The sequence below is a fragment of the Berghia stephanieae genome, chromosome 11, assembly GCF_034508935.2.
Source record: "Berghia stephanieae isolate SIO BIC M18660-M18661 chromosome 11, UCSD_Bste_1.3, whole genome shotgun sequence".
Taxonomy (NCBI): Eukaryota; Metazoa; Mollusca; class Gastropoda; order Nudibranchia; family Aeolidiidae; genus Berghia; species Berghia stephanieae.
Genome location: NC_088370.1, coordinates 8,617,338 through 8,633,694, shown reverse-complemented (window position 1 = coordinate 8,633,694; position 16,357 = coordinate 8,617,338). Strand labels below are relative to the sequence as shown.

Below are 16,357 nucleotides of genomic sequence, written 5' to 3'. Positions count from 1 at the left end.
GGCGCTGATATGACCTAAATGTGTTGCAAGCGCCGTAAACCCTTGAAAACAAACAAACAAATCTCTCTATCTCTCCCCCCCCCCCTCTCTCTCTCTCTCTCTCTCTCTCTCTCTATATATTATATATATATTATATATATATATATATATATATTATATATATATATATATATTATACATATCGCTCTATCTGTCAGTCTATCTGTCCACACATACATACTTGGGTGGGGTTCCTAACCTCCCATAGTGGGCAGGGAGGTACATACCGTGTCTTCTATCCCCTTATTTCTGTTTTCCAACATGCTTTCTGTCTTTGTCTTGGAATGAGATTACTGGGTTTTGTCCTGGCCCTGGCCGGAGTCCTGGCTGGGAGGGAAACAGTCGAATGCAAAGGTATCGTTTTGGGAGATGATGTTATTTTCCTTTTAAATCATCTCTTTGTCATGTATTATTAGATTTGTTATTTTTAATGTATAATGTAAGCATTTGAGTGTATTCCTCTTTGTTGGATTTTGTGCTTGTGTCCGAATGAGACTTAAAGGTGATCTCAAACTAAGTACATTGGTGATATGCTCTTGGAATCTACATCTGATCCCTACTTGTTCCCAGTTTCCCTTTGTCTAACTTTCTCTTGGGTAATTCTAGAACTTTTAACTATCCCATTTTCTTCCTTTTTACTGGCGCTGATATAAGCTAATTGTGTTGCAAGCGGCGTAAAACACTTAAAAACAAAACAAAAAAAAAAGAAGAAAAAAAACCGCGCCGTAAAACCCTTAAAAACAAAAAATACATCCATCCATCCATCCATCAATCTATCTCAAATTCATGGTCAACATTATGAAGCATGGGTTACCCTTATGATATGGTTTATAGAGGACACCTACAGGTATACGTTATGTTTAGAGTAGGAAGTCCTTCAGAGACAATAGACCCATGGAGCCAGAGTCTTCTCTAATTACTACAGCGTGAAAAGGACAATTGTAATTGCTTGCTACCCTTGGAATAGGACGCTAGTCTATCGTAAAGTACTTTCCGCCAGATTTGACAGACCCATATACCCATGTGCGGCTATGTGGTCAAGTGGTATGACACTCTCTTTCTGATCGGAAGTTCCTGAATTTGAGCCTCCCTCGGCGCATAGTTGAGTCCTTGGAAAAGGCTCCTTACTCATATTCTCTCACCGTATTCAGGTTAAAATGAGTACCTGGCCGTTAACAGCGTTGTCTCTGTCCGGAAAAATTGTAATATCGCCTGATAGGCGTCATGTGTCGTTCAACATGTTACGTGTTGCTGTTGGTCAGGGACCCCTTGTAAAACGCTTTGAGCACATTTAGTGGATATTGCGCTGTATAAAAGCTCAATTATTTATTTAAAAATTGATTATATATTGGGCGGGGTTCCTGACCTCCTATAGTGGGCAGGGAGGTACTCACTGTAACTTCTATCCCCCTATGTGTTTTCCAACTTGCTTTCTGTCTTTGCCTTGGAATGAGATTACTTGGTTTTGTTCTGGTCCTGGCCGGATACCCTGGCTGGGAGGGAAACAGTCAAATGCATAGTTAATTTTAAGAGATGATATTAATTTTTTGATATTATTTACCTTGTAATCAACTCTCTGTTATGCATTGTATTATGTTTCGTTTCTACAACTTTTTACTATCCCATTTTCTTCCTTTTTACTGGCGCTGATATAACCTAAATGTGTTGCAAGTGCCGTAAAACCCTTAAAAACAAACAAAAATAAGTTCTGAACAGCGCATAGTTGAGGCCTTGGAAAATGTTCTTTTCTCACACTCATCAACTGATGACGAATCCAGGAAGGAAAATCAGAATAATGGTTAAGCTTTTATACAGCGCAATATCTACTAAACGTGCTCAAAGCGCTTTACATAGGGTCTCTGTCCAACAGCAACACGTAACATAAAGAACGAGACAACGCTGTTAACGGCCAGGTTCTCATTTTACACCTGAGTACGGAGAGAGAATGTGAGTAAAGAGTCTTTCTGGGTGGGGTTCCTACCTCCCATAGTGGGCAGGGCGGTACTTATTGTGTCTTCACTCCCCCTATATCTGTTTTCCAACTTGCATTCTGTCTTTGTCTTGGAATGAGATTACTTGGTTTTGTCCTGGCCCTGGTCGGGGTCCTGACTTGGAGGGAAACAGTCAAATGCATAGTTATTGTTTTGGGAGATGATATTTTTTTCCCTTGTAAATCATCTCTCTGTTATGTATTATTATATTTGTTCTAATTTATAATGTAAGCATTTGAGTGTATTCCTCTTAGTGGGGGCTGTGCTTGTGTCCAGATGAGACATATTGGTGATTTCAAACTAAGTACATTTTGGTGGTATGCTCTTGGAATCTACATCTGATCCCTATTTGTTCCCATTTCCCCTTGTCTTACTTTTTCTTGGATGCTTTAATTGCAATTCTAGAACTTTTTACTATCCTATTTTCTTCCTTTTTACTGGCGCTGATATAACCTAAATGTGTTGCAAGCGCCGTAAAACCCTTAAAAACAAACAAAAAACCAAACAGTCTTTTCCAAGGACTCAACCATGCACCAAGCGAGACTCGAACCTAGCACCTTCCGATCCGAAAGGGTGTGTCATATCACGAGGCCGCATAGAATACGACAATACAAAGAAATAACAATCAATACATTTAAGTTGGTACAAAATGGTTTATTAGCCTCGACGTGTGCTTATTCGCAGGTCTGATAACCCAATTCCTTGTGGGCTCATTGTTGTAATTAATATCTTTAAAAAAAAAAAACGAATGACGGAAAATATTGTCTATTAGTTAAACTAGGCCCATAAGTAGGTTCGGATGTCAGACCTGCAGATATTTAGACGTCGGCCTCAATATATTATCGTTATGTAATCCATATTAAGTGGTGTTTTGAACAGGTTAGATATTTAGTATAGAAATGTCACTTCTTGCTTATTGATACAGAAAATTTTGAGGAGTCGTGTACTTATTAGTGTTAGGAGTAGTAGTAGAAGAAGCACTACTACTACTACTACTACTACTACTACTACTACTACTACTACTACTACTACTACTACTACCACCGCTACTATTACTACTACTACTACTACTAGTGGTGGTGGTAGTAGTAGTAGCACTAGTGCTTGTACTTCTAGTGGTACTACTACTACCACGCTAATAGTAGTAGTTGTAGTAGTAACAGCGCTAGTAGTAGAAGTACTACTACTACTAGTAGTAGTGCTTCTTCTACTACTACTCCTAACACTAATAAGTACACGACTCCTCAAAATTTTCTGTATCAATAAGCAAGAAGTGACATTTCTATACTAAATATCTAACCTGTTCAAAATGACTAATTAAAGGGTTTTTTCTTTTGTTTGCTTGCTTGCTTGTTTGTTGCTTTAGGTCTCTTCCAACACAATTGAGGTTATATGAGAGACCGCTGAAACAAAAAAACAAGCAATCTAACAAAAATAGTACAAATGTAAATCAAAATCATAACCTAAAGATATAAGCTTAATTATAAATAACCAAGAACAAACAGGCAGAAGATTTACAGAAAAAAAATATCCCCTGTCAAAAATACAATCACAAACCAAAGAAGCAGGATAGGCTAGTAAAGAGAAGAAGAAACGACATCACTATCGGATCGTACACCCATGCGGACATCATAGGTATATGATTCAAGGGTGATGCTCCCATCCAACCACCCGCTTTTCTTTTGTATTTCCACATATTAACAACTTATTGTTGAATAGAAAAAAATAAATCACATAAAAAAAAACAACAACAAAAAAACAACATACCATTTAGTACCGTCAAATGGAGTAACTTTGCATAAAGGGGAAACGTTGCCTTTTTATATTGGACCAATTCGAGTATATTTAGTTTTGTGGTCATCATGTTCTTTGATAAAAAATTTCACTCATGTCACCAGGATAATCACGACAACGAAGCTGAGATGACTCAAAATGCTCCAAATTTACAGAGGCAAAGTGACCCCATTTGATGGAAATATAGTATAGACTTGAAAATGGTCCAAGTTTGTATGAGATTGCATGCTTATAAAGAGGTCAATTTATATAGTAGTAAACAATATGTCTGTTTTAAGTTTTTATTCTACAGCAGATTTTTTGTCATGTATCTTTTTTTTTTTTGTCGTTTTTTTGTTTTTTGTTTTGTTTGTTGCTTTAGGTCTCTTCCAACACAATTGAGGTTATATGAGAGACCGCTGAAACAAAAAACAAGCAATCTAACAAAAATAGTACAAATGTCAATCAAAATCATAACCTAAAGATATCATAAGCTAAATTATAAATAACCAAGAACAAACAGGCAGAAGATTTACAGAAAAAAAAATATCCCCTGTCAAAAATACAATCACAAACCAAAGAAGCAGGATAGGCTAGTAAAGAGAGAAGAAACGACATCATCAATCGTAACCATGCGGACATCAGGTATATGTCAAGGTATGCTCATCAACCACCGCCTATATCGGATCGTACACCTCGAACATCATAGGTATATGATTCAAGGGTGATGCTCCATCCAACCACCCGCCCTACTATCGGATCGTACACCCATGCGAACATCATAGGTATATGATTCAAGGGTGATGCTCCCATCCAACCACCCGCCCTACTATCGGATCGTACACCCATGCGAACATCATAGGTATATGATTCAAGGGTGATGCTCCCATCCAACCACCCGCCCTACTATCGGATCGTACATCCATGCGAACATCATAGGTATATGATTCAAGGGTGATGCTCCCATCCAACCACCCGCTTTGTCGTTTTGATCAGTGGATATCACAACAATTGTAAATACAATACAATAAAATATAAAACATACATTAAATCATTTTTTTAAATCTTTGTATTCGTGGATTCTAAGATCCTGAATTTCTTGTTAAAACATTGTATGAAATAAATTTAAATAAATGAATAAAATAATATAAGCAAAATTTTGAAACAGAAATAAAATATATATTTTTTTAAAAACGGGGAAGAAACGACAAAAACAAAAATAAATAAAATTAAACACATAAATAAAAATCATAAAGTAACTTAAAAATTAGCAGTGGTAATAGTAGTTGTACTGGTTATACTGGTAGTGGTGGTACTACGACTATTACAACTACTACAACTAGTAGTAGAACTGCGACTAATGCTACTAGTCGTAGTAGTTGTAGTGGTGATAGCACTACTACTACAACCATTACTACTACTACTACTACTACTACTACTACTACCACTAATAATAAAGCCGCTAGTAGTAGTAGTCGTTTTTGTGGTAGTAGTAGTGGTAGTACCGCTAGTTTAGTAGGAGTAGTGGTAGTAGTAGTAGTGATGGTAGTAGTAGTAGTAGTGATACTACCAATACTACTACTACCAGAGGTACTACTACAACGGTAGTAGTTGTGTAGCGGTTGTCTATTGGTGGCAGTAGTAGTACTATCAGTATACTACTACCACTACTACTACTAGTACTACTACTAGCTGTACCACTACCATTACTCCTCCTCCTACAACTACAACTACTAGTAGACCTACTACTAACTACCACTAACACTAGCATACTACCGGTATTAGTAGCGATAGTAACCGTGGTGGCCGTAGTAGTTTTGTGATTTTAAGGGTTTTACAGCGCTTGCAACACATTAAGGTCATATCAGCGCCAGTAAAAAGGGAGAAAATGGGAAAGTAAAAAGTTCTAGAATTACAACTAAAGCATCCAAGAAAAATGAAGACAAAAGGGGCATTTGTTCAAATAGGAATATATGTATTCCAAGAGCACACTATCAAAGTACTTAGTTTTAGATCACCTAAAAGTCTCATCCAGACACAAGCACAGGTCCCCACTAAGAGGAATACACTCAAATGTTTATTTTTGTTTGTTTGTTGCTTTAGGTCTCCTCCAACACAATTGAGGTTATATGAGAGACCGCTGAAACAAAAAAAAAACAAGCAATCCAACAAAAATAGTACAAATGTAAATCAAAATCATAACCTAAAGATATCATAAGCTAAATTATAAATAACCAATAACAAACAGGCAGAAGATTTACAGAAAAAAAAATATCCCCTGTCAAAAATACAATCACAAACCAAAGAAGCAGGATAGGCTAGTAAAGAGAAGAAGAAAAGACATCACTATCGGATCGTACACCCATGCGAACATCATAGGTATATGATTCAAGGGTGATGCTCCCATCCAACCACCCGCCACTCAAATGTTTACAAATCATATATAATATGTATACAAAACATAATACGGTGCATAACAGAGAGATGAGAGAGATGATTTACAAGGAAAAAAAATATCATCCCCCCCAAAACTAACTATATATTTGACTGTCTCCCTCTCAGCCAGGATATCTGGCTAGGGCCAGGACAAAACCAAGTAATCTCACTCAAAGACGAAGACAGAAAGAAAGTTGGTAAACAGATATAGGGGGATAGAAGACACATGATGTACCTCCCTGCCCACTGGAAGGAAGCCGTAGTAGTAATAGTGGTGGTAATAGTAGTACTACTACTACTACTACTACTACTACTACTATTACTACAACTATTACTGCTACTACAACTAACAATAATGACAATGGTAATGATATTAACGTTAATTAATCATCCTAATCATAATAATAATAATCATCATATTAATAATCATAATAAGAATGATGATGATAATAATAATCGAAAAATATTGTTTGAAAATATGAATTGATATAACCCAATCTAAATCATAGACATAAATAATAACAATCAATTTGTATCTATAGGAAATAATTTGAGCAGGCTTATTCTGGATATGGAAGTCTTACAAGAAATAAACAACACATCGGATCCAGCAGTACTAGCAGTTAGCAAAGCAAACTTGTATCTAAAGCCCAACTGAAAACTGACACTCAAGTTGTGTATCACACACACGCTATCTCGTCAAATCCATTTTATTTTTATTGATGGTTTTCTTTGTTTTGTTTTGCTTTTTTTGTTGTTTTTTTTTTTTGTTGTATTTTTTTAAAGGGTTTTTACGTGACTTGAAACAGATTTAGCGGAATTGTCCAAAAATGCCAGACTTACAATTAAATCACCCAAGAAAAAGTAAGACGAAGGGGAATTTGTTGAAACAAGGAACAGATGTAGATTTTAAGAGCACACTGTCAGTGTACTAAGTTTGAAATCACCTAAAGGTCTCAGCCAGATACCAACTCAAGATCCCACTTAGAGGAATACACTCAAATGTTTACGAGATACTTGTATGTTAAAAAACAAAACAAAAGAAAAAATACAATCATCAATACAAACCAGATGATTTACAAGAAAAAAAATATCATCTCAAAAAACTAACACCATACATTTGGCTGTTTCCCTCTCAGCCAAGGACTCCAACAAGGGCCAGGACAAACCAAGTAATCCCATTTCAAGTCAAGAACAGAGATCAACTCATAAAACAGATCAAGGGGGATAGAAGACACAGCAATGACCTCCTGCCCACCATGGCAGGTCACCTTTTCTCATTGTCCAATTATCTCAGATTGATATTATGCCAAATATAATGAACACAAATTATGCAAATTATTTAAGATATTTATCGAAAACAAAATATAATTTTTTTTTAATAAAGTTTTTAAAAGATAAAATTCCCTTTGTTTTGTTTTTAAGGGTTTGCAACATATTTAATTTAGGTCATATCAGCGCCAGTAAAAAGGAAGAAAACTGGATAGTAAAAAGTTCTAGAATTACAATTAAAGCACCCGAGAAAGGGTAAGACAAAGGGGAAATGGTTCAAATAAGAAACGGGTGTAGATTCCAAAAGCACTCTATCAAAGTACTTAGTTTGAGATCACTAAAAGTCTCATCCAGACACAAGCACAGGTCCCCGCTAAGAGGAACACACTCAAATGTTTTACAAATCAAAAGTAAAATAAAGCATAATACAGTGCATAACAGAGAGATGATTTACAATGAAAAAAATATCATCTCCCAAAACTATGTAACTATACATTTGACTGTTTCCCTCTCAGCTAGAGTATCCGGCCAGGACAAAACCAAGTAATCTCATTCCAAGACAAAGACAGAAAGCAAGTTGGAAAACAGACAGAGGGGGATAGAAGACACAGCAAGTACCTCCCTGCCCACTATGGGAGGTCAGGATCCCCACCCAGATCACAGTGAGGAATCGAACTCGGTACCTTTTGCATATATGAAAGAAAGACCATAAGGCTGTGCCACACTGCGTTTTCCTTTGAAAGTCGCCAGATACAACTAAACCAAAGACACAAAGACAAGATGTTACATAAAATCTATACATGAAAATAATGGAAGAAATAAACAAATAGATAAATAAATATATAAGTTGCATAGGTCTTGTCAATAAGTTACTGTAAAGACGTAAAAAAAAAAATGATATAAAAAATAATAAAAGTAAAAAAAGGGTATAAAACACAACCGATTGGATTATGGTACGTACTCGTAATAAAGTATAATTATTAGTAAAGCTGTAGAAAATATACGACAATAATATAAATTAGAATGATATGTAGAGAGGTATTAAATACTTTGTAACGATATGAGCATTACGTGGAGTAAATCTTTGACACTATTTTGTATAGATATTATAGATACAGTAAAATCTTTTAAACATCTACTTTGATATGAAGGAACATAATGTATGGTATTTTTTAAAATCAAATGATTAAGAAGTTATATGATAAAATAGTAGCAACTCATAAGTAAGAGATAATACAATGGTAAAACTGATAGTTGTCTGATATGATGGTGGTGATGACGATGAGGTTGATGATGATGATGATGTTACAACCAAATGAACGCATACGGTAAATGTGATACATAAAATTTATACAACAAAACAATATAAGATAAAAACAATCAAATTAATACAAAGTTGCATAGGATTTTATAATAATTGTTTGTATAGACCATTAAAAAAAAAAAAATGATATACAAAAAATAATAATAAAAGCGTATAGACACAACCGCTTGTAATACTCGTAATAACGGAAATTATTAGTAAAGCTTTAGAAAATATACGACAACAATAATATACTTGTGATCAAAAATAAGTAGGACTATACACATGTAAAACAGTCTGAATATATTTATTTTGAAATGTGGCATAAAGCTCTTTGGCCTTGTATTGTAGTTTTTGGTCTTACGAACGTTGCCATTATCTTTAAGATTTTTTTTTTGGTTTCACCTCAACTTTCCTATTCCATGATATAAACGTGTTTATATATATATTTTGTTTGTTTGTTGCTTTAGGTCTCTTCCAACACAATTGAGGTTATATGAGAGACCGCTGAAACAAAAAAACAAGCAATCTAACAAAAATAGTACAAATGTCAATCAAAATCATAACCTAAAGATATCATAAGCTAAATTATAAATAACCAAGAACAAACAGGCAGAGGATTTACAGGAAAAAAAATATCCCCTGTCAAAAATACAATCACAAACCAAAGAAGCAGGATAGGCTAGTAAAGAGAAGAAGAAACGACATCACTATCGGATCGTACACCCATGCGAACATCATAGGTATATGATTCAAGGGTGATGCTCCCATCCAACCACCCGCTTATATATATATATATATATATATATATATATATATATATATATATATATATATATATATATAATATATATATATATTTATTATATATATATTTTAAAAATGTTATGGAAGTTCCGTGTGAATAAAATTAAAATAATGGACCTTGACATCAAATGATTAACTAGTAAATGATAAAATGGTAACAACTTAATAGTAAAAAAACAACAACAATAGTAACTGAAGCTGTTAATTATATAATATAATGACGATGATGATATGGTGACTATGATGACAATGACGATGATATTAGTACTGATGACGGTCATGACAATGATGATGATGACAATGATAATAACATTGATGATTGAGATGGCAAGTAACATCAAGTGACCCACCACCACAAAATGGTATTATGTCGAGATGATTTGGATGCCAAACATTTATTTCAAAAATACAAAAAAAAATCACACTCTTCCATTCGGCAAGGCTAGCTCTCATGGCCGACGCATTCCATGAAGGAATATAATAGATAATCCATCAAACAAGATGTCTGATGTCAGCAGATACCACCCATGTTGTCCAAAGTGAGCAAAATTGGGGGGTTGATAATGTTGCTCAAGGAAAAAACAAAAATTGAAAGTGCCTGAAACGAGGCTCAAACCCGGGGACCTTCCAGGTCACAGTGCAATGTCTCAACCACTCAACCACTTCACTCACAATTTAGTTTAAGATAGGCAAAGGAAATTTGGGGAAATTCTACACATTTCTGTTCACATTGACCTTATTAAATCATGATAATTTATCAGAGACTTATGTATAATTATTATCGTTGTTGCTTTCATGATTTTTTTGTCATTAATATTTCATTGTACTATGAACTTTATACATTTATGATTCATTCGATCAGGACCAAAAAAACTTTTCTGAATTAAAAATTCAACCCAAATACCATAGCATACTCAATGTCTCAATCGTTTCCATGTTACATGTTTGAATTGAGAATATTGGCTATTAAGCTTAACGGCTGGCCAACTAACTTCGCGGCGTTTGTGTGTGTTGAACCCGTGACCTCAAGGAGTCGGAGATGGAGGCTCTAGTTAGACTAAGGTTTGAAGCAACTTTTTGGGGGGTCGTGGATAGCTCATACGGTAGAGTCATGATCTCCCCAGCCAGACAGAGTTGTTGTACCAGTAAGGTCGCAGGTTCGAGCCCCCATCGCAACCACGAAGTTTTTATTCTCTATTGTCTTCTGGCACTTATCTACTCACTTCATCTCTTGTGTCTGTAGCATTGCACCTTGTAGGGAGAATGCAATATAATCTATACCTACATAACGCCCGTAAGATCAATCTTAGACTATTCCTGTACAGTTTGGGACCCACACCTACAATCAGATCAAAAAGCAATCGAAGCTATTCAGCACCGAGCTGCAAGATTTGTCTTTAATGACTACAGCCCCCATAGCAGCTAAACAGACACGATCACACAGCTTGGATGGACCAACGATGGATGGATTTCATTACAAGACAGACGGAAAGAACAATGACTAAACCTCGTGTTCAAAATTACAAACAAAATGATGGCCATCTCACCAGAACAACTAGACTTACAACGAAATTCACGCATTCAAAGAAAAACCCACTCAAAAACACTAAAACACCAATCTACAAACGCAAACATCTTCAAATATTCATTTGCAATATCAAAGACTGGAACGCTCTTCCCAAATCATGTGTGAACACAACAGATTTAGAAACATTCAAGCAAAGATATAAAACTACTTCAGCCCTAAACACCAACAATTACACACTCAACAAATCTCCCCGACCTCGAATACAAATAATCAGAATTGAGTCGACTTCAAGTAGCATTCACATTCAGATGTACCATTAATTGGGGTAGCTTTCCTTCAAGGGGAAACTTTGCCTCTGTGAATTTGGAGAGCATTGCATAACCTCCGCTTTGTTGCAGTTATTGTACATGTTAAAAGACTTCAATTTTTATCAACAGAAATAATTGCCACAAAACTAAACAATCTCTCATTGGTCCAAAATTCAAGAGGCAATATTTCCCCAGTTGAGGATACTGTACTGTAGACTTATAAATCTATTTTTGGCACCTAATTCACATGGACATAATACCATGTTAAAATGACTGGTAACAAATGGCAACAATTTTCTAACAATGAGCTCAATCCATTCAATCCGTAGCCTTCATTAACTTATAGCCTGACACAAGGACTTGTGTACTGCCGTACTACGGAAAAACCCATGTTTTAAAATTTGGCCAGAAAACTCGTCCTTCAAATGTCAATCGATTTAAAAGACCCTCAGCTTGGCAAAAGACTCTCAAACCTGGGACCTCGCGAAGTCATAATAAAGTCCCAGGTTTGAGAGTTTTTTGTAGACCTGCCTACTTGAAAATCTAAAAATTCGTAGTTTTTAGAAGATAAAAATTGTAGTCGCTATATCTTTGTAGCTCAACAATTTGCCCCCACAATGATATGAAACGCCTCACAATCCTAGAATGATGTAGTCTGGCATCAACTTTCATTTTCAATAAGTTTTAATGACTCAGAAATGTTCATGAAGTTCTGAAATTGAAGCTAAAATTTCGCAATTCTACGAATTCTTCATAGTTCTAGCCAGATCTTTTTTTTTCCAAGATGAGGGTCATTTAAACTGATCGATATTTGAAGGACGAGTTTCCTGGCCAAATTTTAAAATCTGGGTTTTTCCAGAGTAAGGCAGTATTATGAAGTCATTTACAGGTTAAAGCATCGCCTAGTGATTCGTTGATAGAAGTGCTGCAGGATACATTTGGTTCCATTGCTTGTACTACAGACTCTGTCCATCTCACTTACTTACTTATCTGAACCAGCGACCACCTGAGCTCTAGCCCTGTCCATCTCACAAATTCCCATTCTTTTGCTCGTTTTCATCTTGGATTCTTGTAATTTTTCAGCAACATCAAGCTATGAGTATAAACACACAACTTTCTTGAATGTCATCCTCTTGAAGACCTGAGATGCACATTCCTCCCACCAAATCCAAGCATCAGTAACAAACTTTATAGTCACCTGGAACAACTACAAAAGACGTCTAACTTCTACGTCATGGCACAAGACTGAAGGGCTAGAGCTCAAGTGGTCGTTGGTTCAGATAAGTAAGTAAGAGTACAAAGGCTACAGTTAAATTCACACCATCCGTGTGGTTGTGGCAAAACATCATCAGCCCCAATCGTGGCTTCAATCCAATCAATCAAAGGACGTGGCATTTGGTTGAGGTTTGTCACTGTGAGTTCAACTCACACCATCCGTGGTGGTTGTGGCACAACGTCTTCATCAGCCCCGATTGTGGCTTCAATCCAGTCGATGGACGTGGACACTCTGGCAAACCTGTTGGCCATGGCATTTGGTTGGGGTTTGCCACAGAAGCTGTTGGTGCGACTCAAAATGCCTGCCAGAGACCATCGGTACATGGGGGGTTGGGTGGGATGGATAGGCTGGGGTTGGTCCAGGCACATTAGGGGTCCTCCACTGTCTCCCTGGGTTTGGAAAAACAAAAACATTAATAAAAAAAACAAAAAACAAAATGATGGATGACTCATAATGAAAAGAAATAAAAACTTCAAAAAGAAAAGAAAACAAACTCGATTATTAAAAGAGCGCAATATCCACTAAAATGCTCAAAGCGCTTTACAAGGGGTCTCGAGCTAACAGTAACATTTAACATGTAGGATGAAACATGATGCCTGTTAGATGATATTACAATTCTTTTTGAAGACAGACAATGCTGTTAAAGTGAAAGGCCAAGTACTCATTTTACACCTGAGTACGGTGAAAGAATGTGAGTAAAAAGCCTTTTCCAAGAACTCAACTATGCAGCACTCAGAGTAGGACTTGTTTGTTTTTAAGGGTTTTACGGCGCTTTCAACACATGTAGGATATATCAGCGCCAGTAAAAAGGAAGAAAATGGGATAGTAAAAAGTTCTAGAATTACAATTAAAGCACAAAAGAAAAGGTAAGATGAATTGGAATTGTACAAATAAGGAATTTGTGTAGATTCCAAGAGCACACTGTCAATGTACTTAGTTTGAGATCACCTATAAGTCTCATCCAGATACGAACACAGGTCCCTACAAAGAGGAATACACTCAAATGCTTACATAAAAAAGTCAAAATAACAAATATAATAATACATAACAGAGATGATTTACAAGGGAAAAAATATCATCTCCCAAAACAATAACTATGCATTTGACTGTTTCCCTCTCAGCCAGGACTCCGACCAGGGCCAGGACTAAACCAAGTAATCTTATTCCAAGACAAAGACAAAAAGCAAATTGGAAAACAGATATACAGGGATAGAAGACACAGTACGTACCCCCCAGTCCAAGAATAGGACTTGAACCCAGGACCTTCCAATCCGAAGGTGAGTATCATACCACTAGACCACATAGCTCCACTTTATTGCTATTTAACAAACTTGATTTCTTCATTGTTTATGTGTATGTTTTGAAGGGTTTTACGGCGCTTGCAACACATTTAGGTCATACCAGCGCCAGTAAAAGGGAAGAAAATGGGATAGTAAAAAGTTATAGAATTACAATTAAAGTACCCAAGAAAAAGTAAGACAAAGGGGAACTGAGAACAAATAGGGATCAGATGTAGAATCCAAGAGCATACCACCAATGTGCTTAGTTTGAGATCACCTATAAGTCTCATCCGGACACATGCACAAAATCCAACAAAGAGGAATACACTCAAATGCTTACACTATATATACATTAAAAATAACAAATTTAATACATAATACATAACAGAGAGATGATTTACAAGGAAAAAAATATCATCTCCAAAAACAATAACTATGCATTTGACTTTGACTGTTTCCCTCCCAGCCAGGACTCCGACCAGGGCCAGGAAAAAAACAAGTAATCTCATTCCAAGACAAAGACAGAAAGCATGTTGGAAAACAGATTTACAGGGATAGAAGACACAGTAAGTACCTCCCTGCCCAAGAATAGGACTTGAACCCAGGACCTTCCAATCCGAAGGTGAGTATCATACAACTAGACCACATAGCTCCACTTTATTGCTATTTAACAAACTTGATTTCTTCATTCAAGAAATAAATTGAACCAAATTCTCATTCTTGAGCACCTATGTTTTGTTTTTGTTTTTAGGTCATATCAGCGCCAGTAAAAAGGAAGAAAATAATAATAGTAAAAACATTCTAGATGTACTATTAAAAGGACTTGAGGAAAAAGTAAGACAAAGGGGAATTGGTTCAAATAAGGAACAGGTGTAGATTCCAAGAGCACACTATCAATGTACTTAGTTTGAGATCACCTAAAATTCTCATCCAGACACAAGCACAGGATCCCACTAAATCAAAAAGGAGTACACTCAAATGTTAATAGGATTGATCGAAAACAGAAACCAGAATTATCAGTACCTACATAACAGAGAAATAATTTACAAGGAAAAAAAATAATCTTCCAAAACTAATACTAAACATTTGACTGTTTCCCTCCCAACAAAGGACTCCAGCAAGGGCGAGGACAAAACCAATCAATATCCCATTCCAAGACAAAAGCTAGAAAGCAACTTGGAAAAGAGATAGAAGGGGATAGAAGACACAGCAAGTGACCTCCTGCCTACTGTGGTGTATTTTTTGTTTGTTTTTTTTTCTTATATATTCCACAAACATTTATAAATATATGATAAGATTTGTTGAAATTTATGGAATGTCACCTGACACCCAGAAGGAAGACCAAAGGGATAGCCTGCACAAATGGTGGAATTGATATTGACAGTTGTCTCCCCTCCCTCTGTGTTGGATTGACACTGGGCTTCAGGCCATACACGTAGTCGACTGTCTCGGAGTTGGATGGGCTTCAGGTCTGAGGACAAAGGAAATAATGATGATGATGATAATAACAACAACAACATCAACAACAACAACAACAACAACAAGAATAATAATAATAATAATAATAATAATAATAATAATAATAATAATAATAATAATAATAATAATAATAATAATAATAATATGATGATGATGATGATGATGATGATGATGATGATGATGATGATGATGAGGATGATGATAATGATGATGATGATGAAGACAAGGGTGTCAACTTACATTGCGACTCGGACAGAACACCCCATCCGGCCAGGAAACAGACAGAAGTCGGTGGGAAAACCTGGTCAACTCTGGGCAGACAAATGGGCTGGACAGTGTCCGAGTACTTGACCGGCTTGTCTAGTTTGAGTAAAGCCAGGTCGTAATCCACTCCTCCATTGGACAGGACGGTGGACTGGGGGTGGGGGTGGATGCTGGTCACATGACGGCGAATGGACGGATGTTGTTTCTCGTTGCGGATGTCGATGGAGGTGGCAGCGTTGATTGAACCGACGGTGATGGTAAAATGATAGGGAGGAGTGGAAGAATTGGTGGCGAGATCTTTGGGGTAAAATCTGAGTTTTCATGAGGTGAATTTGAAAAAAAAAAAAGAAACCAATTCTTATGTTATGTAACAAAATATCAAAAATGAAAGGATCACAGCGTGTATTATGAATATGTGACCCTTCGCCTCAAAACGGTATTAAGTCGGGTTGAAAGATGTTGAAAACTGAATTTATAGCCAGAAATATCAACTTGAGTTGAGTTTGTATGTTTTATTGAGGAGAATGGATACCTTATTTTAGGGTGCTAATGCCAACAATTTATATTTTTGACCAGTTTAACATTTAATTCAGATTTTAAG

At 36.2% G+C, this 16,357-nt stretch overlaps 1 protein-coding gene across 2 annotated transcripts in view; it reads right to left on the bottom strand.

Annotated features, from left to right (window-relative positions):
- Positions 1-12,766: 12,766 nt before the first annotated feature.
- The window catches only part of LOC144956763 (atrial natriuretic peptide-converting enzyme-like), a 73,494-nt gene continuing 69,903 nt past the window's right edge, over positions 12,767-16,357 (bottom strand). For both annotated transcript variants that reach the window (XM_078887465.1, XM_078887466.1), the window contains 3 exons: positions 15,733-16,067; positions 15,336-15,484; positions 12,767-13,122 (listed from right to left, as the gene is read on the bottom strand). In XM_078887465.1, coding sequence (XP_078743591.1) covers positions 12,883-13,122; positions 15,336-15,484; positions 15,733-16,067 — 724 coding nt within the window. In that variant the 3' untranslated portion in view covers positions 12,767-12,882. The remainder of the gene's footprint in view (positions 13,123-15,335; positions 15,485-15,732; positions 16,068-16,357) is intronic.